Source organism: Pieris napi, chromosome 9 (assembly GCF_905475465.1).
Source record: "Pieris napi chromosome 9, ilPieNapi1.2, whole genome shotgun sequence".
In the NCBI taxonomy this organism is placed as follows: Eukaryota; Metazoa; Arthropoda; class Insecta; order Lepidoptera; family Pieridae; genus Pieris; species Pieris napi.
This window is the reverse complement of record NC_062242.1, coordinates 5,530,845-5,554,996: the sequence shown is the minus strand read 5'-3', so window position 1 is coordinate 5,554,996 and position 24,152 is coordinate 5,530,845. Positions and strand designations below refer to the sequence as shown.

Sequence of the window (24,152 nt, the reverse complement as noted above, 5' to 3'; positions counted from 1 at the left end):
CACTAATGACCCTGCGAGGACAGGGTTTATCAATAACAAAATTTATGAAGTCAAAAAATAAATGCGAATTAAACAATATATAAAATATATTTTAATTATAAAGCGACCGTGCCAACGCTTTGCTTTCAACCAGGTAAAACCTCAAGCTGAATACTATTAACTTTCTATGAATTTAATCGATAGAAAGCTAGAAACAACGAAAGCGTAAAATATATTGTACATATACGCTTAAACTTTTAGTATACCATTGTATTTTTATTGTGTAAAAGTAAATAAACAGCTTATGCGCAAAACGTGAAGTGAGATACCTATTTAGTTTATTTTCATAGTAATTATTGTTTATTAATTACTGTCATATTAAACCCAGGTTTATGTGATACTAAATAACATATAACGTATAAGTGTCTAAAACAATACCTTTTAGAAATTGTTCTTATGTAAAATTTTTTGTTTAGACCTCGAAGAGGTCATGGAAAATCAATGATTTTTAACGTTTTCACTTTGGGCCTTTATTATGTTAAATAGGTATGCCCAAGTGGTCGATTGGCACGAAACCAAGCTCTTGACGGGTAATAATTTAATGAATTAAATACGTTCATTCATATTCCTTAACCATTGTCCTAATAGTGCACTGCGGTAATTCTTAAATTATAATCGCACTATATTACTCAATTTGAATGCTTAGAAATAACTACGCACGCAAACAAGTATTGAAGTTAATAATTGAGAATTCTGATTACGAGAACAATGTGAACCACAACCCGTAGCAGCTTTTAATCTATTGACTCTATTTTGCCTACATGTAAATTGGAAGATTTTATCAAATTTTTAATTTACATTCTATATCATTAGTTTACTCTGATAAGGAGGTATGGTTGGTGGACTCAGTATCGGCGTTGTGCGAAGGAGGTATTAGTCTAGACACGTAACTTGGTCAGATTTTGCGTGGTGGCCGGTGGGTGAATCGGACGTTTAATGTAGTTTATGTAAAGTGTAATGTGTAAGATGCTTTTAAATCCATCGTGTAGTTTTAAAAATAACAAACTTTTCCTCAATGTAATATTATTATAAAAAGAAGTTTTGATACATAAAGAAACTTCAACGCTTTTGTTTTAGAACGAAGGGAGTTAACGGGCAGCAGACTCATTTGATTAAGTTTAGTGAAAGCGCCGCTCATGGATCACAAAGCGAGAGGGCTCGTGAGGCTCGTGAGTGCGTTGCCGATCCTTTAAGAATAGATACGCTCTTTCCTTCAAGAACCCTAAGTCATATTGGTTCGGAAATACCTCGACGGCTAGCTGATTCCACATAGCAGAGGTGTGTGGCAAAATATTCCATAAAAACGCTCAGTTGTGGAACGACGTCACAAAACCAATTCGACTGTCAACAATAGTTTGTATACAAAAGCTCAAAATCAAATTGGTAATTTGAGCCCATGTTGAGGAAGATTTATCAAAATAGATTGGATACCACTGGCTTCACTGATTAATTAATGCGGTCTAGCGCGGAAATGTCTTGATGCTTACCTATAGAATGTTGGGACCAAAACCGCAAAACCAAACAAAGTTATTGTCGAAATACACAAAAGCCGACCAAAAACTGAGCTAAAATTATATTTGTAAAGCATAATAAATATTATAAGTATTGCTAAGTACATTTCATACTTGTTTTATTTATTAACTATATAACGACGAGCGTTTGCTCCCGCGCAATGGTGGGTGATTTTTAGTAGCTGGTTTCCCTTTTTTGATTTACGGAAATATAAATTGAAAAGTTTTGTTTAAAGGTTTGGTTATTACTTTTAGTAACTCAACAACCATTGCCATTGTTTTTCTGTTTCTATGTTATATTCTTGATAATCCTAATTAAAATAGAGGATCGAAGATTTACATAGCTATCGGAGTTTCATTTGCACGCAATCACAAACCTAAGTCTGGTTCATAAATACTTTATGAAATGTTACTTTCAAGACAAGAGTCGAAGTTGCTATCATAGAGAATTAATCTTTGCTGACCCTTAAAGAGATTGTTTCTTTATATAATCCGTACATACATTTTTGTAGGCAATGATATTACTAAATTACTAATGTAGGTAATAATAAAAAATATACATTTCTATTATATTATTATAATACCACTATTATATTGCGTAAGATTTCACGTAATTGTGTAACGAATAAGATCTATACTTTTTAAATATCATCATTCATGTTTGATCGTAGATGTAATGTACTTTCATGAAAATGATGGCCTGGCATACCTTGAAAGAACAAGATGACTTGATAGAAATAGCAGAAAATGACCGGCATACTATTGGCAAAGATAGAGATATGTGGAAAGGGTTGGAGGAGGTCTTCACCCAAGCGGGGTTCATATCCACACATAGCAATAAGTATACTGGTGAAACAACTGGAACTAGAAAAATGTTCATCGGAGATGCTAGAGCTACATATAAGTTAATAAAAGAGAAGGGCTTACAGGGCACGGAGCCTTTGTAAACTTGCATAGGTTTAAAATTAAGACAAGCCCAACATGTGTACCTGCAATAATGGGCAATGTATAAGCACATGTTCGACAGAAACATGTGCTTATACATTTCCCTATATTAGCACCGTCCAGGCACGACCTGGACTAACAAACACAGATGACAGTAGACCGTAACGGCCACCAGGACATGTTAACAAAGCACAGACCGTGCCTGGAACGGTTCTGCGAAAAAAATATTAAATGGAGGAGGCAAACAAAATGAAAGAACGGGTCTCGCAAGCAATTGCGCCCCGGCTCGCCCATGATATCATATAATATTACCGATGCAGCCGGGTCGTATCTCGCGAAAAGCGTAACGCGAATGAGTATGATTTTAATTTATTATCTTTTTAGTAAAAATATAAGAGATGGAAAAAGTCCCTAGACACAATGTCCCAGACACTCTGCCATTTGCCTTTAGATCAAGAAAATACTAACAACTTTTGAAATGGAACTTAAGGATATGGAAATAAAGAAGCCTTTATTATTATTTTGATTTGAACGTGCGACTATCATAACTGGGGTCGTAGGTACGATCCCCGTCTGTGCACCAATGGACTTTCTATTTATGTGCGCACTTAACACTCGCTCATACGGTAACGTGAGGAAATCGGCACGCCTTAGACCCAAATAGCCATCGGTGTGTGTCAGGCACAGAAGGTTGATCACTTACTTGCCTATTAGAAATGATCCCGGAACAGACCTGAGGCCCAGATATAAAAGGTTGCAGCGCCATTGGTATATATATCTTGAAAAGTACTAGATTAATGAACAATAAGTTATTAACCTTAAACTACTATTGCAGCCGTAGTGATTATCTATTTTAGTTACGTTTACTGTATAGATGTCAATAAAGCTACACTTATGCCCTTAATATATGACATAAATAACCTCTTTATACATAACTAAATAAATTGTAATGTTGTGAGAGCCCATTGTGTATGTCAAAACATTTCTGGCGAAAGTTGCAGAATACAATAAGAAAGCGGAAAGCTACTGGACAATAACGGTGTAAAGTAAATTTACTCTGCAACAACAATAACACTGTAAAATATTAAATCTAATAAAGTGGCCGCAAATTCAACTGTGTAAAATGAATAAATTAATTCACTACTTCAATCTCAAAGAAAAATACTAAGATACTTTCAACTACAAAAGTTTAGCCTAAAGCCTTTTTCTCAAGCTCTGTCAAAAACATTTTTGCGTTCCTAATATTATTTTAATTTAATTTATTAACTTAGCGTTAATTATTATTACTGGTGTCCTTACGATACTTTTAACAGTAAAACTCAGCCACTCAAAAAAAAAAAGACTGATTTTTATTCAGATTCCTCGTTATTTGACCACTAACTTCAAGCTTCAAAGCCGACGCCAATGAACCCGTTTAGGGTTCGGTTCTAATAAAAAACTAAATTGAGCGGAAATGAAATAACGCTAACCGGTTTTTCTCCGGCACCGTGACCCTACTTTTTGTAAAAGAAAAAGGTAGCCAACAAAAGGTAAAATAAATTTATATTTAGAGTACAGTGCTTTATATCCTAAATTAAGAGCAATAAAGTCCAATTTTATATACTTATCTTACATTTTCGATACTTACCGTTTGATTGTCATAGTGCAGGAATGCCGGGCTGGTACTGCACACAATAGCTGTCCTCCCACTTCTTTCCCATTCAATAAATGTTGCTTATATATTATTACTAAATGTTTTGAATCATTTTTTTTTTCCTTTATTTCTAATTTGAGTTGTAGTTTTAATCAGTTAACTAAAGCCTTGAATTTAACATTGAGTCATCAGAGTTCTTTTCTTACCTATATTATTGAAACCTTTTTGTTATCTGTCTTATAAACATATTTTAATAATAATTTTGTTTCTGATCAACTAAGGCGTCCAAATAAAAATATAAACCTTACTTCTTGTACCTCAAATATGAAAAACAGACACTAGACAGAATCATTTGAGTATGTTTTAAATTAAGTTTAAATTGCTTAAAACATACTACATAACAACTTAGAAAGGAAAGGTTCTCACGATCTTCATTGACTTCCTGAACAAATAAACGATATTACTTGACTGTTAATTTAAGATTAAAACATTGACAACCAGTTTCTATGTGTACAATGTACATACACCGGACGTCTTATCTAAAGCGCTTCCGGTGTCAATGTCTTTTAAGCTATGCCTCGATTCTCCATGGAACAAGAAATAGAACCTATTTTTTAAGTTAAATCTACAGGTTTTATATTCAAGTAATTCCTATGGAAAGGAATTGCTATGAATAGGAAATGAAAATATACCACAGCAGTTAAAATTTTACAATCGCCTTTTTATTATTTCTCATAACCTATATTTTTTATAACATAAAAATATTCACATAGATTAATTACATCGATAAACATTCATCGTGCGTACATTTATAGATTATTCGTATCTTTTTACCTTTTTGTTATATTAGAGGGAATCTTTGGATACTTTTGTTTTGTGAACACCTTACCACAACATTAATTACGCATTTATGCAACATCTATTTTAATATCAACATTCAGGTTACATTTATAATACTCATTATGTATATTAGTTATTTGGCGATCATAATATTAAATACCTTCCCGTATCACATAATAATATACACTTACATCCTTCATCTAATCAGTCGTGGACCCAACACATCCGGATCCAAGTTAACTTTCCACTACCTAAATACTAAATAAATTATTATATAATACAAAATCTATGTTTATAATAACATTTACAAGTATTTACAATTTGACTCATAGTTACAAATATAAGTACCTAATATATGTTATGTAATGGTATTTTTTCTAAACATCTGTGGCACAGCCATCGTGACAACTATCCTCTGAAGGCCTAGTTATAGTTAACACTCTCTTTAAGGCCGATACGGGTGGAAGTACAGGCGGGGCACGTTGCCAAACACGTAATGTTCGCGCTGATCCAACTGGCAAGCCATAGTCAGGCGGATAAGGACCATCGCCCGGTGCTGTAGGGACAGTTGTTAAGGCATGCGAACGTGGAAACGTTCTACTTGTATAGCCTAATTCTTCTTGAGAACCATTTACGCTACTATTTTCTATTATGGGAGTCCGATCATTGTAATATGCTGGGATCGCCGAACTAACAGCGCGTGCCAAGTTATTAGCTTGGTTCATTTTAATCTGATCCCAGAGGCCCGATGGATATAAGGAGTCAGATGTCTCACGGGCATATTCGCCACTCTCAGGTCTAGTTACGCTATCTGGCCGGGTGTCGTTTATAAGATCTGGATCGATTCCCCCCGACATAGTAGGAGAGACTGCCACGGTCCCTCCGGTGGTAACTATACTGCCACGACCTTCATAATGGTTTGTTGTATATGGAATATCATTCGTTCGTGGAGGTTTTGTTATAGAATTGCATTTTCTCTCATCATAATTCGTAGATTCTTGTCGATTAGCTAAAACTGCAACATGTGGTCTATCATTAACAGTTGGATGCACTTCATTCCCAGAGACCACTCTGTCTAAAGTATTCGGTGTTTTGCTTTCCGATGCGGTCACAGGACGAAATCGTACAAATGTAATAAGAAGTCCCAAAGAAATTACAATAATAACTAAGAATAATGCCGCTCCCAAACTAGCTATTTGAGCGCTGCCTAAAGATGCCATTGGCATTTGTGTGACGTGAACTGTAAAGTTTGCTTCTGCATTTCCACCCTTATTGTCTGCGACACAGTAAAACTCCGTAGAATCTGTCTCCTGTGTATTCGTTAAAACTAACGAAGATCTCTTTTTTGCTTCGCCTGCTTCGAAAATGTATATACTTTGATGTGAATTAAAATTACTGCCGTTTTGTAAAAGCCGGCCATTCCAATACCAATGTATGTTAGCGCTTGGTACAGCTTCCGTTTTACATATTACAGTGGTATTTTCTCCAACTGAAGCTTCAACATGTCTACTCACAGGCAAGATTTCCGGCTTGCATGCAAATTCGTCAAGAGATAGTTCGGAGAAAGCTTTATCCACCAATCTAGGTGGTGCTGAGCAAGAAGGACTAGAAAATAGTTTATGATTCGCGAGCCACATCTTAAGATCTCTTAAACGACAGTCACATATCCAAGGGTTTTCTGATAGGTCAATTACTCTTAATTTCTCGAGCTTTTCTAATGAACTCAATGGTAACTCTCGGAGATTGTTACCATTAAGTTTTAAAGATTCCAAGGAATGTAGATTCCTAAATACGTCAGCAGCTATATCTCTTATCTCACACCGCGATAGGTCAAGTTTCACTAAGCTACCAAGGTTGTTAAGGGCATCAGAATGTATTTTTAAAATAGGATTATGTGCCAAAGCAAGGTCTCTAAGAAATGGAGCATCCTTAAAGCTATACGATGGTATTTGCGTAAGCAAGTTGTTCGAAAGATCTAACTCCACTAAATTCGTGAGACCTTTAAACGCACGGTCGTTAATTTGCCCGATATTGCAACTTCTTAAATACACTCTTTGTAAATTAACGAGTCCCGTCCTGGCGAAAGCCTCCTGTGGCAGTATTTGTAAATTGTTTCCTGAAAGGTCCAACACTTGAGTCGCGGGGTCCACAGGCTCGGGCACCGTGATTAAAGCCCGATCCACACACTCCACCGTCTGTTTACCACCCTTCCATTTACACACACATACGGCCGGACACGACCCAGGAGGCGCAAATGCGGCCGAAATTGCTTCGCATGTAATCACAAGAATAGCCACAATTAGCCACTTCATTTTGAATTTAAACAAATCTCACTATAGGTCATTATCCGTCTATATTCACTTCACTTTATACGCTTTTATTTGAAATCCAAAGTATCCGAATAAAAATAACTAATGTACCGATATCGAATAAAACCGTATCACATCACTACTCGAGAAAGTTGGTGAGCGCTGCATGTCGGCACGCCGCGCAGCCACGGAGGTTGTGAATCAACTGAGAGGGAGGTATCGTCGAAGTGAAAACCGCTCTACGCATGCGCGCCTAAAGCACCCCACGCCCCGCTCTGCGGCTTATCCACGGCCACCGAGTTAAGTAGCCATACTCAGCATGTTGAAAGAATTCCTAAAGGGCCTGATCGACGGACGAGTAAGACCGCGGTTTTATGGCTCGTCGGTAAAGCTCGCCGGTGTATCATTGCAAAACCACGGTTTTAAATACCGCCGAGCCTGGCTCGCGGCTCGTCGTCGTGTTATATTTTTTACTCGGCTCGCCATGCAAAACCGCGTGTCGATCACGGCCAGCGAGCCGAGCCGTCACTTTTCGGCGACAGCGCTAGAGGACGGATGTGCGCCAGAAGAGCTGTGTATATCATTTATAATAAACAATAGGGGTTGATCATAGAGGGGTGAAAATTAGGGGTTGTATGTATTTTTTAATGTTGTATCATAAAAAAATAGAAATTTAAAATTTTGTCTAAAAACTAAAAAAAAAATTTTAGGGGTGGACTACCCCTAACATTTAGGGGGATGGAAAATAAATGTTGGCCGATTCTCATAGATACCGGATAAGCACAAAAAATTTCATCAAAATCGGTCAAGCCGTTTCGGAGGAGTATGGCAACGAAAACTGTGACACGAGAATTTTATATATTAGATTTATAAATGCCTTTCGAGACTGTCCCTGTTTATGGCAAACTAAATCAAGCGAGTATAAAAACAAAGCAAATAGGCTTGCAGCATATAATAAACTCGTGGATATTGCAAAAAAATATGAAACAAACTCGGATATAACCGATATTAAGAAAAAAATTCATTAAAAATTAAAATAATAAAAATAAAAATAAAAACATAAAATTTATTTATCCTATGACGAGATAACACAAGGCTTCAGACTCGGAACAAGACATGTTTGCGACTGTTTTGCTTGCTAATCGATCAGCACCAACGAGCCGCGAGCCAGGTTCGTCGGTATTTAAAACCGCGGTCTTACTCGTCCGTCGATCAGGCCCTTAAAGTGTAATTTTCTACCTGGCTGTTACCGCGGCCGACAATCCCGCTCGCCAGACCGTCACGTTCATTCATAAATACCTGAGCTTGTGTGTTCGGCGGTGGGAGCGATAGTTTCAATAAAGAGCGAGAATGTTCCAATACCACGCTAGCCCCGTTCAGACACAAACCGATTGTTATGCTGCACACATTTTTTGTTAAGATCACGTTGAGGTAGATGTTCAGGTACAAAAGTAATTATTAATAATGGATAAGGGACAGCAGGTAACGACAAACGGCAGGATGTGACACAATGGTCACGTTAAAGCCGTTTCATTCACAATTTACTTGCAAGAAATTTATTTCGTTACCTTTAACAAGGACATGTTTAGATTTCCGAGTAAATAATTGATTCGACTTTTTGGAATTCCTTTTCGAATGTGGAAAAGCGTCATACTCGACATTTCATATGTTGCCTATTTGTATAATAATAATTTTAGTAATTATTTAACAACGAAATGACATTTCAACCACGAAAGAACTATTATAAATATCACGGCGCTTATATAAAAACTACGTCTTTATCTATGACAGGCAATTAGAACATCTGCTCCTATTTATATTATGAGTAATAATGGTATATTAGCGACTGTGTTAGAAAAAACACAGTGCCTCTTGATATGGCACGCGGCTGGCACGCTCCGCCATATGTCCTTATATTGACTGTCAGCTGTCTACGCACCTGGAATAAACTCGTGGCGAACTGCCATTCCGCAGATGCTTCTTCAGTTAGACGGCTTCCTCACCATTACTTAAAATGCACATAAGAAAATCTTAATAGATTTCGAATCTGAACAAAGACCTATGCAAGTATTTTCACATTGTATTGTTGTCAAACTGACCACATCTGAACCAAAATACATCAAATTTAATTAAGTTCTTTATGTCCTTCCTCTACGCTTTGGTGCATGCGAAGGATAAAATTACATTAACAATTTATTCATCATACACCGAACCTAAAATAGTAATTGTACTGAGATTTGTGTAAAGAAAAATTAAAACTTATTTTTAAGATGTTATAAATTAATATTAATAATGAAAACAATAAATAAAACCCTAAATATTTATTTTTATTTCACAAATAAACATAATTACACATTATCATTAATATATATCTATAGCGCGGCGGCTGCAACAAATAAGGCTGCTGCCTCGAATTTCGCGGGCAGCGGGGCGGCGGCGGCCGCGGCGCGGGAGCGGCAGGATATTATGCGTAAAATCAAATGGACCGGTTCTCGAAAACAGCGGCGTGGCAGCGGCGCGGTGGCGGGTAACGAGCGGTGCAATCCAGTCAAGCGGTGACCGCCCGCGTTACGCGTATGCATTGTAGTATAGTGCTGTACATATTTTTTGTGACGTATCAAAATGACCTCGGACGTGCAAGAGCAAATTATTTCAGCAATCTTTGAAAGGAGACCCATATGGAACTATATTTTTGCATATAACATATTTTTGCCCACAATAAATCGAGCGTTAGGAATAAATTTGAATCAAAAAGATGTTGTCGCCGTTTTTTAGACATTTCGTTCGCGAATAAAAACAAATATCTCGACTACACAACCACGAACACAACACTACACCGCTATAGTGCCGCGCGATCTGCCCGCTGGTTTGGAGAACAGGTATGCGTTGGCCGCCTCGCTCCCGCGCCGCAGCCGCTGCCGCCCCGCTGCCCGCGAAATTCGAGGCAGCAGCCTAATAGATTTTATGTATAAAAACAAACTTCATACAGTTGTTCAATCTCATAACTGTTTAGATTACCGTTATAACAACAACCATTGAAGAAACGGAAAAATAATAAACTGAGTCATTCAGTATGGTGCATAATTCTCAAACAATTGAGATAATATTGTACACGTATTAAATTTAAAATTGGAAAATTTATATTTATAATTTACGTCATGAGGTTCTCCAGACTCCACCTCATACCTGTATAAAAAAACTTTAAAGGTGACCGAGACCTTGCTATAGTACTTAAATGTGTTATAATTACTAAAATCTACCATCTGTATTGTCTTAGACTTAAACGGGTAGAGTCAACAATATAATTAACAGAGAGACGCAGGCGTCCCAATTTAATGCTTATGAGCTAGTTCCGGCGGTCACCACTACGGACAATGGCCATTATCCGAGAAACCTAATTAATTTAAAGAATTTATAATTGGGTGAGTACTACGCGTAATAAATAAAAACAAAAGGGTTTTTATTTGGCTACATTAGAAGTTAAAATGGCACACACAATGAAATAAAAAATATCGTCCCTTTAGGTATGTCCATATTGTCTGTTTAATTAATATCGATCGACAATATATATAAAATGTATCACAATTTCTATGTATAACATATAATGTTCAAAATATTATCACAAACGAAAGATTTAAAAATCGTTTAACAAACCCTTTTATTGCCACCCCTCCAGTCAATTAACTTAGAATGATTTCTAAATCAAACAAGTTCACAAGTTATATAAATTAACATACGTGATTGGAATACGAGTCGAAATCGACGCTGAAGAACGAAAATTGAATGTTATCGGTGGCCATAAATTAAGTTTAATCCCGGCCCAAATTAATTTCTTTGTTTTTAACAATGGCCGACCGATACCGATCTCGATTCTCGATGGACGAAATTGAAGCCCCATTAGTTTATTCCGCCCAAAGGTTTACCCAAAGAGAAACGTGCTATGTATAATCTGAATAGGGTCATTTAAGCTTAGATACCAAGAAGTATTTCGAAGGCGACAATTTGATAAGATCACTCACGGCGCCTCCAAGTGACGGAAATAAACCGGTCAAGTGAGTGAGATCGTCAGACGTCTTGACCCTATGTTGAGTAAAGGTATCAATAGATTGAAGTACTGTTGGCATGTCCTAATTCTTTCACAAAAAAAAACACATATTTTAAAGCTTTTTCTAATATTCTCGAATCTATAGTATTTGCACCTTACACTAAGATTGTAAACCAATTATCATGCCTTGTTTAAATTTTCTATTTTTGCTCCCTTTTTATTTAAATTATATTAGTTTTTTTAAGTGTCATAATATTATTTAAACACTTAAATTCCTGATTTTTTGAAATAAATAAAATATTACTAAATTGAAACTACGTACTTAGTTTTGAGAAAAAAATAAATAGTAGATTTGAAATGTTATTAAAGTCAGATTCCACTAAAATTTTAATACGCATTAGGATTTTATGTTTTGGGTGCATACCTACATACAATTAACAAATATGTATTTTTTATTTGAGCAATAGTTTATTATCCTAAATCGCAGTGGCTCTGTTTTATTTAAGTATATCACCTTTGCTAGTACATTTTCTTTTTTAAAATGAAATTTCCTATGAAACGGAACTGATCCATCATGCTTTTTGCTGAATATTTAAAATATCGTGATTGATAGCGGCTTCAATCTACCCTAAGACTTAAAACGTGTATTACGTTATAGTACGAGATCCCGCTGCAGGATTGGTGCGCTCATCGACTATTTGTTTAAAACCAAATTTTTATGTTTATTTATAATTAAGAGAATACATATGTACTAGGGTGCCTATCAAAATTTGGCCGCAATTATTTTTAATTAAATTATTTTTAATTGATTTTTGGTAAAAAATTTCGTTCATTTATTATTTAAATAAAATAACGTCTACATCACGGTAATTAATATGAAGATTCTAAAAAATCACGGGTGCCGTTGCGCATCTGGCCGCACCTCTTTGCAGCCAGGTGTAAACAGGTATGATTTCGATAAATTTATACGTTTATAACCTATTTTTATGAATTATATGTCAAATTGAAGCTAATTTTTTTCTATTAATTATCATATAAAGTTGCTTAATTAAATCTGGCCGCAAATAAGGGCTACTGGCTGTTAAAGATAATAAATATTTAAGGTAGAGTGAAAGAGAGTTAGCGCGTAACATCATTTGTCAGATGAGGACAGCGATTGTCGGCTAAGCGACGCGCTTTTAAGCCATTGCGCATGCGTCGAATGTCAGTGTTCTCAAACTGAATACAGTAGAAGCTCGTTAAGTCGAACCTCGATAAGTCAAAAACCCCCAAATCTCGAAAAAATGTTTTGTTCCCTTCCCTTAAAACACCAAAACCTCCATTACTTGAAATCTTGACCCTCTGTTAATCGAAATAATCACAGAGTCCCTACAAGCCATTTTGGTACATATTTTTTGGCGTCTCCCTTGATGTTCGACTTATAGAGGTTCTACTGATGATAGATGCCACATTTTTATTCTAACATAAAAAACCACGCTGTTTTGGAGTTCGTAATAAACAACGTTTTATATTTACATTGTTATTTTATTTGTGCATCTAAAAATTATTATATTAATTAATGTAAAATAAAATTGATAAAGATGAAGTCGTGTTTTTTGTGTAACGAAAAAAGCAATGTACTCGACTTTAATAATGTATCATTCCAAAAGTGCTCGCTAATGTTATTGTTTCGTCGTAAAAAAAATATAAACTTCAAAATTTATTATCATTTTAAAAAACCATTTAATATCATTAATATCTAATAGAGATATAATATTTAAGTTTGAATCATTCAAATAATTTGTAATTGGATTATTGCTTCATCAAAATGTTCAACAAATTGCTAACTAGACCGTCGATATTATATCAAATCAATATTAATTTTTTGTTGCAATTTTTAAATTTGTCATTTTGAAAAAAATTACATATTTTTTATAAGTCGTCTCTATTACTCCCCGGTGGTTGAGAACACTAACGTTCGACGCATGCGCAATGGCTTAAAAGCGTCGCTTAGCCGACAATCGCTGTCCTCGTCTGACAAATGATGTTACGCGCTAACTCTCTTTCACTCTACCTTAAATATTTATTATCTTTAACAGCCAGTAGCCCTTATTTGCGGCCAGATTTAATTAAGCAACTTTATATGATAATTAATAGAAAAAAATTAGCTTCAATTTGACATATAATTCATAAAAATAGGTTATAAACGTATAAATTTATCGAAATCATACCTGTTTACACCTGGCTGCAAAGAGGTGCGGCCAGATGCGCAACGGCACCCGTGATTTTTTAGAATCTTCATATTAATTACCGTGATGTAGACGTTATTTTATTTAAATAATAAATGAACGAAATTTTTTACCAAAAATCAATTAAAAATAATTTAATTAAAAATAATTGCGGCCAAATTTTGATAGGCACCCTAGTACATATGTATTCTCTTAATTATAAATAAACATAAAAATTTGGTTTTAAACAAATAGTCGATGAGCGCACCAATCCTGCAGCGGGATCTTAGACCATAACGTTCGACGCATGCGCAATGGCTTAAAAGCGTCGCTTAGCCGACAATCGCTGTCCTCGTCTGACAAATGATGTTACGCGCTAACTCTCTTTCACTCTACCTTAAATATTTATTATCTTTAACAGCCAGTAGCCCTTATTTGCGGCCAGATTTAATTAAGCAACTTTATATGATAATTAATAGAAAAAAATTAGCTTCAATTTGACATATAATTCATAAAAATAGGTTATAAACGTATAAATTTATCGAAATCATACCTGTTTACACCTGGCTGCAAAGAGGTGCGGCCAGATGCGCAACGGCACCCGTGATTTTTTAGAATCTTCATATTAATTACCGTGATGTAGACGTTATTTTATTTAAATAATAAATGAACGAAATTTTTTACCAAAAATCAATTAAAAATAATTTAATTAAAAATAATTGCGGCCAAATTTTGATAGGCACCCTAGTACATATGTATTCTCTTAATTATAAATAAACATAAAAATTTGGTTTTAAACAAATAGTCGATGAGCGCACCAATCCTGCAGCGGGATCTTAGACCATAACGTTCGACGCATGCGCAATGGCTTAAAAGCGTCGCTTAGCCGACAATCGCTGTCCTCGTCTGACAAATGATGTTACGCGCTAACTCTCTTTCACTCTACCTTAAATATTTATTATCTTTAACAGCCAGTAGCCCTTATTTGCGGCCAGATTTAATTAAGCAACTTTATATGATAATTAATAGAAAAAAATTAGCTTCAATTTGACATATAATTCATAAAAATAGGTTATAAACGTATAAATTTATCGAAATCATACCTGTTTACACCTGGCTGCAAAGAGGTGCGGCCAGATGCGCAACGGCACCCGTGATTTTTTAGAATCTTCATATTAATTACCGTGATGTAGACGTTATTTTATTTAAATAATAAATGAACGAAATTTTTTACCAAAAATCAATTAAAAATAATTTAATTAAAAATAATTGCGGCCAAATTTTGATAGGCACCCTAGTACATATGTATTCTCTTAATTATAAATAAACATAAAAATTTGGTTTTAAACAAATAGTCGATGAGCGCACCAATCCTGCAGCGGGATCTTAGACCATTAGCCATCGAAAAAGCCTGACGTTAAGAATATATAAGGCTAAGTGCAGCCTTTAAATCAATGAATTTAATGTTTTGGTTTATTATTTTCTATTCCATATATATGAATTCCTATAAATAATATTTACACTTTCTTTTTCTTACGTCAACTGTTTCTATCATCCATTGCTATTGTAGCCTGCGTAAACAAAAGCGCCGGTATTAGTAACGTATGTATTATTTTTACGTTTTATTATTGAAACAACGGCTACGTGGCTCGGCCAGTATTTTGGGTATTCTGTGCAATCCATCAAATACAACTACGAATTACGATGAGACTTCGATACATTTATAATCATTTTATAGTTGTTTACAGTTTAAAAACTTACAAAAAAAATCTTTACGTAATATTTTAATAAAGCTTAAATAAAGAGTTGTGCTTAGTTTATTCCTATTGATTGTATTAAATAAGTACTTCTTAATTTACTACTTCGGACTTCCTCATTCACACGAGGATAAGTTCCTTTCGGTACAATTCAGTTCAATTGTCTAAATTTTCGAATTCGAATAGCACCCATTAATTGCGTTAATGGATGAGTAACGTTTTGTAAAAATATTATTGAGTAAACCGGATGTCATCTATTAGGACTGAATGACGCTATCTGATGAGATGCTCTTAGATTATCCGTAAATGAGATGTGTATTAATTTTTTTTATTAAAAAGTCGTTACAATACGATACTGATTAAATATTAAAGTAAGTAAGTAGACATTGGTGTCTCTTAGGATTATATTCCTTATAATAACTTCATTTTCATAACGCCATAGTCATATCCCAAAAGCATATTGTAATGTATCTAAGCGATAATATTAAAAAAACAGTAAAACGTATTCTTTCTTATGTCTATGTTAACGATCAGTTTTGGTTGTCATAAAATATTTAGAAATTGTTTCTTTATATATTAAACGCAAAATCTCAAAACGTATTGAAAAAAGCTATTACACGATGAAGTGAGTTACGGCTATATGCTATGAAATATATCGTTTTAGCGTCACTTAAGAAAACATAAAGCTAATAAAGCACGTAGTACCTACCACAGACATTGAAACGAAATTTGGCAAAAGGCAATATCTTAGGTAGAGGGTGGGGAGAGAAATGTTTGCAATTCCTTGTACAAAAGGTATACAAGGTACAACAAAATCAACATCCTTCGTCCCACGTCACGTATTTATAATCCCCAACCCGCTTCCTGCTTTTTGTACGTTTCGGTTGCGGCAGTTAATAAAAGAAATTAAGCAATCCACTGTACGGTCGGCTCTATTATTTGCATCATACCAAAGCAAAAATACTATATAGGTTAATCCTGTTTTACATAAACAGTTTATAAAATTACCTAGACACAGCGATAAAACGTGTGCTAGTTCTCAGCTTGCACATTAAGCGGAAAATGAGTCGCATTTTTGGTGAACAAACGTCACTAGAGCCCATTTCGTGAATTCGCATTTCTCCCTAACCGCCTGTAAACTTTAAGCCATGCTAACAGAGAAAATGTTAGCACCGTGTTTCATGCAAATCACGCCACGTTCCATTCCCACGCGTAATTTCAGCCAACAATATGTAACCGTCATAGATTTAACCTTTATTATAATCCTATTTCTGATGATCTACTTCCCAAAAGTTGCTAATCCTAGAAAGCCAATGAAAATGAATTTATAATTCGACGGATTCTGCAGGTTCGAAGCTCAGGCTTTACATCGGCTGTTTGTGCAAATTGAAATGTAAATAAAGTCCCAATGCGGATTACTTGTTGTTATTAGATCTCGGTGCTACGTGGAAAATTATTTATTATTGATCATCCATTTTATTCCTCGTTGGCTAGTAGTTTTTACTAAATGGTAAAAGCATCTTTATTGTTTTGTATTTATATTTAATGTACACAAAGAATAAAAAAATCAATATTGCTATTACTTTGACTGATTTGATCTTGATGTCCTTCCAGGTCCAAGTCCGGACGGCTCAGAATTCGATCACAAATTTTTTTAAAGCACAACAAATCATAGAATTAACTCAAAAAACCTTAGCAGCAGCTGTGACATCACAACACCAATCAAATTTGTATTGTCATCACGTGACTAAGTGTCAGACTAGAAGTGACCCGCGGTTGCATGTGTATGCGTTGTATGGTCTTTATTGTTACATTATTTACTTTTGAAGACGACGAAGACCTAAATAAAAATAGGTAGTTCGTGGAAGAAAAACATAATATGTATTACTTTAGTGGAACAGTTAAATTTTGTATGAAGTGCCGAAATCGTGGTGTAGATTGGTGCTCCCTAGAGACACATGATACTCATGCGAACATGAAAATTGGTACAAAATAAAAATACAGAGAATATCTTTTTTTATTCATATCTAGTTAGATGTGAAAGTCCCAAACAGTTGTTCTGGACGAAATGTTATCAATATAAAAGTAAATATTTATTTTGCAATCAATTAAAAAGTTAATAAATTAACTATTCCTTCGTTCGTTTAAGAATAATTAGTCTTGGGTAATCTATGAAATAAGTATAAGCGGTATTTTTAAATAAATATATGCAAAAATCTGTGATGACTAACAATATTATTATTATTGCTAGACGTAGTATAAAATCGTATATTATACGCAAAACAAGTTTTGTTTATATAGCGCCTTTGTTGATGAGTCAACTTTATTTTTATTATCAAAAGCCCACATACTAGCGATAAACCAGAAAGCTTGAATCGACAGGTCGACACAAGTCTCAACGTGTCTTGATAATAATGTATTATTGACTACATGTTGACTCACGAATCACGATATCTTACATTTATTTGAAGTTTGCGACAGGATGTCTCGTACTTACATAGGTGTTCGTTAGTTTTCATCATGCGGTTTTTTCCTTATGTTACCTGGTATTAATATATTTAATTGGTTCCAATAACTTCTTAAAAACCTATTTGTGAATGATATAGGTTTCTTATGGTTGGAAATAAAACAAAGTTTGAATCCAAGGAGAATCTTACCATTTAAAATTAACAGTAATACATAGAGTAATATATCAACCTCACTTGAATTCAGAGAATTACAGATAAAATTCTTAAAAATAAGCATTACATCTATTATTCTCTATCTTACGTTATTTTAGGTACTGAACAGTTTAAATTATATCAAGTGTCAAGCTCTAGCAGGACGAAAACTTTAAATTAAAATTCTTTATAAAAACTCTTGGGACTATACGTATATATTATCTATTCATGAAGTAAGACCATTGAAATAAAGTTAAAAGGGAAGTTGTGTTGGAATGTCAAGTCCTTTTCAAAGCTTCGGCGTTGGCTCGCAGGAAACCGGTGCTTCCTAACTACAAAACCAGCCTTTCGTTGTAGACGTGGGAAGAAGTACCTAGCTGACTATTTGAGACTTTTGTACTTGTTGTATATAGACATTCCAGCTTTATTATATGATTTTATAATAAATACGTACATTTTCGTTTATAACTTTAATATCAATCAATATTAAATTGTAATACATAATTAAACTTTTGATTAGATGAGTAGTTAACCTTAGCTGCCATCATTGAATTTTCTGCAATCATTAAATTAATTAATGGCGTATATTTGAAAACCTTTATGCTAAAGTTTTGTGAATGGGTGTTCGTCAATAGAAACCGAAGTCTGAAGTCCGTAGTTTGATAAAAAACTTAAACAAAAGAACTTAAAAGCAGGTCCTACGTAACATCAAAGAAACGGAAACAACGTATCGGTCACGCTACAACCTTCCTTGTGTATCGAATGCCTGTGAGACGGTTACTCTCAAAGTAATAGTTATATCTTGATCTTAGATAAGATATATTTCTATGTCTTAAGTCTTTCCTGTCCTCTCAAGTATACACAATATATCCCATATGTTTTAGATAGTTTAAATATTGCCTCACATCATGAGCATTCTTAAAGATATGTACATTGTACAACGTGTTTTAAACGTAATCACGTTTCTATTTTAAGGATAGCAGTGCCAATATGCATATTAACGAAAAAGTAAGGAAAACGTTAATAATTAAGAAACCCATTTTTCCGACCATGCCTCCCTACCCATCAGAAGGATGTGGTAGGGTAGGACTGCGAACTCCCCCCCCCCCCCTACCAATTAATTTTTACTACATACAATATGTTTTTTTTTGTAAAAATGAAAAACATTATTATTCAGAACGGCTTAACAGATTTAATTCAAATTTTTAAAATCATTTAATATCGTTGAGCTTTTGTGCGTTATCTTGAAAGGTATCAGAGAAAAGCCATGAAAATGGTCAGAGCACTTTAATGTTCCAGGAATTGAGCGGCTCTATATTTTAAGTGAGAACACACATTTTAGGGGTAGTTGTTTAAAACTGAAGACACACAATATAAAAATATAAAAAAATAAATAATATAAATATAATACAAATTCCCTAAAGAACTTTCTCCCAAACCGAGTAGTGGCTGACTGGAATAGGCTTCCGGAAGGTGTAATTAATATTTAAACTCTTTTAAAAATAGGTTGTATAATTACCTACCCCAAATCCACAAATACGCGCGCATCAGCTTCTTAAGCTGTTAGTGTGTTTATCTGCATATTAACAATAATAATACGTCTGGAAACAGTTCGACTGAACTCCTGTGTAACGCTAATTGCGATGAATGAAAGATAATTGTTTCGTAAACGAAAAGATTTATAGCGATGACAACATGCCAGTAAGTTGCACGTACTCTTAATTAACTTACAGCTACCCAACGTTTCGTATTCACTTTCGAGAAATAAGCATTCCAACTGTATTTCTATTTGGATTTGGACACTCGAGTAAGTAGGTAGTGCCATTCATGCACACGGATTATTCGTTCTGAAACAGGTAATACTGCGAAGGACGCGCCCACGCACATTCCGTACGTATCGCTGCTCGACAAACTGTTACTAATGATCTGGAAATATTTTATTCATCTTCACTCGTAAATGGACTGAACGAAAATATATAATTGGGTTAACATTTTCTTTTGCTTATAAATTACTATTCTGTCGCCACTTAAATATCTGGAATTGTAATACAGGTTTAACATTATCTAAAGAAAATCTCGTAAAGATGTAAAATATACTAACTCAGGATGTTTTCTTTATATCGTGCTTTCACTTTGTACACACCTCTGACATAGAAAAGAGTAGGGCTCCAATAGGGCTTTTGGAGCTCCTCTAGTATATTCTTGCACCACATAGTAAAAAGTATTATTATATTGTTATTTTAATGAAACTAGTGACTCTAGAGTGAGTCTAGAGTCAAGACTATATATTTAATATATTATAATGTAGTATGACTATATATATACATATTATAATATAACTTTTTACTGACTTGTTTAGGCTAGCAAACAGTATTTTAAACGGTTGTTAAAAGAAAAAAACAACTTGCATATTCAGTAGTCATATGCTTTCTATATGTTTTGCAAAGAATTTAAAAGAGCCTCTTATTCAGCATCGATAAAAATAATAGAAATCTCTAAGTGAGCAATATAGTGGAGGTATGTGAATGGCGCATGGCTGGAGCGGTTGCATAATGAACCGAAGACGGTTCAGGGAAAGGGAAGGGTGACGGAGGGGAGGCAGAGGAATGAGGATGACGCGTAGTGAGCGACTCCCCCAGACTACAGAGTACTGCGTTATCGAGGCAAAGATTACAAAACGTCTATAGACATGTACAACAATTACCCCCGACAGATTTGAATTAATTGTCAAACCTATAATTTTTTATTTTATTTTAATTTATTAATGGATTCTGTGCGGAAACCATCGTGAGACTTGAGGTCGCACTACTACATACTAATATGGAACGACAGCTTCACTCGATATACAATTTAATTATATTGACAACTTAATTTTTTTCAAATGATTACGCGTCATGCGTAGCAAAAAATAATAATACTGTCACGACGCTAGTTCGCATAACCGCCACGCCGGTTCTCTTTCCGCATTGGCAATTATTTTTTTAGTTAAATATATTATTTATTAATGACATACATTTTTAAAGATGTATTCATAGTAAAAAATATACAATTAAAATATGTTTAATGACACGGATCGGTCGTGTCATGGCCTTATGGTTTTATTTACAACATAACATAAACATATATATTAGATGCGTGTAATATATATGTTTATCAGAATAAACCTTGTCAGAATATTCTGTGGAACTAAATTGGAATTCAGCAGCAACTTCGTGCCTTAAAACCCGTCAACATCTCCGCTACAGGATATTGTTTGTCGTCAAACATATTACCTACGCTTTATGAAGCCGAAATTAATTTCTTTTGGGATTCTTTTCACAAAACTGTCATATTACCGTATTTGAAGTTATTAATAAATAAGTAAATATTTAAGTGATAAAAATTAAACTATTAGGTATTCTTAAAAAATGTGTGACTTCCTAATTAAGACTTTTTATTTATCGCTTTAACAAAAATTCATACTTAATCAGTCAAAACATTAAAATACTTATTATTTTACCTATATAAAAATATGAAATGCCAATGAGAAATACTTCATATTATCTTGGAAACGAGTTTTAAACCCCATAAAATAGTTTATATTTTAACAAACAAGTTAATAATAATAGAAAATGGTTTTTATATTTAATTACGATTAATAATTACAATCTCATACACATTGCATAAACATAGCATATGATCGCAACGCAATGATCATATATGCGTTAGGGTGAACCGCATAGAAATCAATGACAATACATTCCAGTTAACGTTATAGTCTGTGGTATAGTATATGATTGCATAGTGTCACTGGCTATGATTACATTTGAATTTACACTGACAAATTCAACTGAGCTTGCTCTATTATCGGGCAGAATGAACCTAGCATATATCATGAGCCATTCATGTATATAGTCTCACTGTTAGAGTACTACTGCAGCTGTGTATGTGATTGACGAAGTTTTTTTCTTAAAACTAGATTCATTCAACGTTGTTATTATAGGCTGTCAATTACTTGGCGAACTTGTCGCGTTACCTCCAATGCATGCGTTCCGAATTATAATTATTTTTTGGCAATGCTCCCTTGAAACTATTATAATTTTTATGTTGTAAAAAAGTTATCTATTGAACATAATACTGAGCTACGCGTCCAAGATCACGAAATATTGACAATTGACATTTTCTGTCAAAATTTATTACTTTTTTACCACCATAAGTCAAGTGTGTAGTATTGAACATCTACAATATACGGGTACAATCCTAACGTTCATACGATAAAACCCGCTAACAAACTTGTATCCTAGTATAGAGGTCAAGGAGGTATTTCGTGGTTTGTTTGGCAGAGATGTAGCATCTATCGCCTACCTTAGGAGCTTCTGGTCGGCCAGTCAGTTGTAAGACTTTAGAATCCTGTGTAAATGTGATTTATAACTTATTTGTTATCATACTTACCTTAACAGATAAAGCCACTATGGCAGCAAACGCAGATAATATCTGAAACCCACGTTTTAGAATATTTTATAGATAACATCAAGTAAAATTTTAAATCACTTTAATTAGGAATAATGTTAAACATTGAATCTATTTTGAGCGTTAATATGAATAAGGCGTACGGAAATAAAATCTGCAACAATCATAATAATCTACGTTTTAGGTTGTTCTTATAATCCTTTACGACTTCTGGCGAACCAAGTTTGCAAACGACTTCATAAGTTGCACTTAAATCAAGATTAACTTCTTTTGAGACCATTATAAGTCCAACTGCAATTTCTTTGGTACTTTGTAGCTCACACAACCTCTTTGTAAAAGCAGCTGGCATCCGTGATATTTTCAAATTGATACCAATAGAAGTACATTGCACTGAAACCGTGGCAACGCACTTAAAAGCCATCTCGCATTGCAGATGTCTTTTCATTAAAGCTTTTAAGCTATTGCATAGATTTTATCGCGGGCTTTGAGCGCGGCGACCGAATCAAGAAATTCCGTAACGAAATATAACCTAACACACGATGACGTAATAACAGTAGGACAGAACGCATACTGCGCATTCCCATCTCTCTGGCGAGATCGGTGACGTAGCGTGAGCGCGGCCGGTGCAGCCGGTTCGCGTTAGAGTGAGGCAGACTTTATAGGCGTTTTAGTCTGAGTCTGGTAGAGTGGTAGATTAAAATAATATCAAAGAAAAACAAATACTGCATATATAAATAATTATAACTGCATAAGCTGATAAAAATGCTATGCAATAGCTTTACCGCGGCAGTCCCCGAGTGCCACACGTTTTTATTAAATATTACCCCAAGGTAAATATAAATAAAAAAATAAATATAATATGTAAATATTTAGGAATACTCCGCAATTAATCCTACATTATACCATTACATAATTAGCATTGAACGTTCTTTCTTGGACTGAGGACAACCTATTCCCTATTCATTATGAATTTTCAAAATGTTTACTTAAATTCTGTAATTTATCTGTCAATTACAACGAGTTCCCACTAAAAAAATTAGCTTCTCTATGAATTTTTATTTAATTTCATGATGCAGAATCTATCCGCGTGTGGATAATTTCATATTTTTAAAGAATTTAAATTAATTAGTAAAAGTTTTATTATCCGTCCAGAAACTTTGTATTATATACTGTCAAACATTTTCACAGACACGTCAACTGTTTTTATTTATTTCATAGTGTAGTAATAACATCATAGATGATACAAAAATCTCACCTCCCAATAACTATGTATAAGGACATTACATCTAGCTGACATTTCAAAGAGAACATTTGAAAGGAATCTAGCCTACACGCAAGTCCTCAAGGGACTTATTTGCAGCATCTTCAAACACGATTTAAGGCAGTATCGCGGAAAAATACGTATAAAATTATGAACATTAATATAACGATAAATCTACTCAATACATAGGAATACATTTTTAGTTTGTAACGATCGCCACGTTTTCTGTAGTTGTAATTGAAAGATTGCTGAGAATTAAGAACCCAATTTATATATACTACATTGACAAAAATAAACTTTTAGAAAAGCTTACGAATGTACTTGCTTCTAATACACATTAAACTCAGATTACCAATCTTGATAAAAGCAATTGCATACTCGCGTTATATAAAAAAACTACTAATTAAATTTCCTTATAACCTACGAAATAAGCTTTAAAGGATTTCTCTTATAATCACAAAGCGTTAAGATACTCTTGGGTATCACTTTCATTTTC

General features: G+C 34.3%; 1 protein-coding gene across 1 annotated transcript; it reads right to left on the bottom strand.

Annotated features, from left to right (window-relative positions):
• Positions 1-4,828: 4,828 nt before the first annotated feature.
• Positions 4,829-7,492, bottom strand: LOC125052510 (leucine-rich repeat-containing protein 24). Its single transcript, XM_047653402.1, has one exon. It carries the CDS (start codon positions 7,278-7,280, stop codon positions 5,346-5,348), a length of 1,935 nt encoding a protein of 644 aa, XP_047509358.1. The 5' UTR covers positions 7,281-7,492; the 3' UTR covers positions 4,829-5,345.
• Between the last annotated feature and the right edge of the window lie 16,660 nt (positions 7,493-24,152).